General features: G+C 65.1%; 1 protein-coding gene across 1 annotated transcript in view; it reads left to right on the top strand.

Moving 5' to 3' along the window:
- Position 1: 1 nt before the first annotated feature.
- Positions 2–748, top strand: part of ESPN (espin) — a gene marked incomplete at its 5' end in the record, with an annotated part of 38,294 nt that continues 37,547 nt past the window's right edge. The window contains one exon of the mRNA XM_008567022.1: positions 2–25. Within this exon, the coding sequence (XP_008565244.1) occupies positions 2–25 (24 nt within the window). The remainder of the gene's footprint in view (positions 26–748) is intronic.

Below are 748 nucleotides of genomic sequence, written 5' to 3'. Positions count from 1 at the left end.
CTCGCAGGGGGGCTGCAGGGTGCAGGTGGGTCCGCGCCGCTCACTGGGCGCCCTGAAGCTTCCTCCCCAGGAAAGGGTTCTGGCCCAGAGTCCCCGCGGCTCTACGATGGGTGGGATCGGGCTTCTCCTGGCCGAGCTGAGCCCTGCACGGAGCTCCTTCCAGAGGGCTTTGGGTGGGGTGGGCTCCCTGGACTGAGAATACCCCCCGCAGACGACCTGGCAAGCCCTGGCCGCTCCCTGAAGAGCAGCCGGGTGATGGGGAATCGGCAAGGAATTGGGCTCAGTGGGGCTACTCTTTCCCGGGAGAGGAAAAGCTCTGGTGCAGGGAGACCTGGAGAGGGGATGGGGGCGAGAAGGGCCTGGGCAGCGGAATCAGAAGCCCATGTCCTCCAGGGTCAGGCCTGGAGGGAGGGCGGGCAACGTCCCTCAGCCCACCCCAGGCTGAGATGCAGGGTCTCTAAGGCCAGGGCATGGGGGAAGGGTGGAAAGACATGGGAGAAGGTGGTGTGCCATGGCAAATGGGGGTCTCCCCAGGACATCAGTGCCTTTGGGCCTCCCAGTTCTAAGTTGCTCCTCCAGCCCAGCCTGGGTCTCCCTGCCCGCCGACCTCACCTAGTCACTCTGAGGGAAGCCTTGGCTGATGAGAAGGTGACGATCAGAGAGTTTCAGCTGAAGGGACAAGTGCAGGGCTCTGAGGCGTCAGAGGAGCAGCTGGGATGCGAGCGTGATGGGAGCGGGGGGGTGGGGG

This window comes from Galeopterus variegatus, unplaced genomic scaffold (genome assembly GCF_000696425.1).
Source record: "Galeopterus variegatus unplaced genomic scaffold, G_variegatus-3.0.2 Scaffold284, whole genome shotgun sequence".
Lineage (NCBI taxonomy): Eukaryota > Metazoa > Chordata > Mammalia > Dermoptera > Cynocephalidae > Galeopterus > Galeopterus variegatus.
Note: the sequence above shows the minus strand (reverse complement) of the source record. Positions and strands in the feature narration are given on the sequence as shown.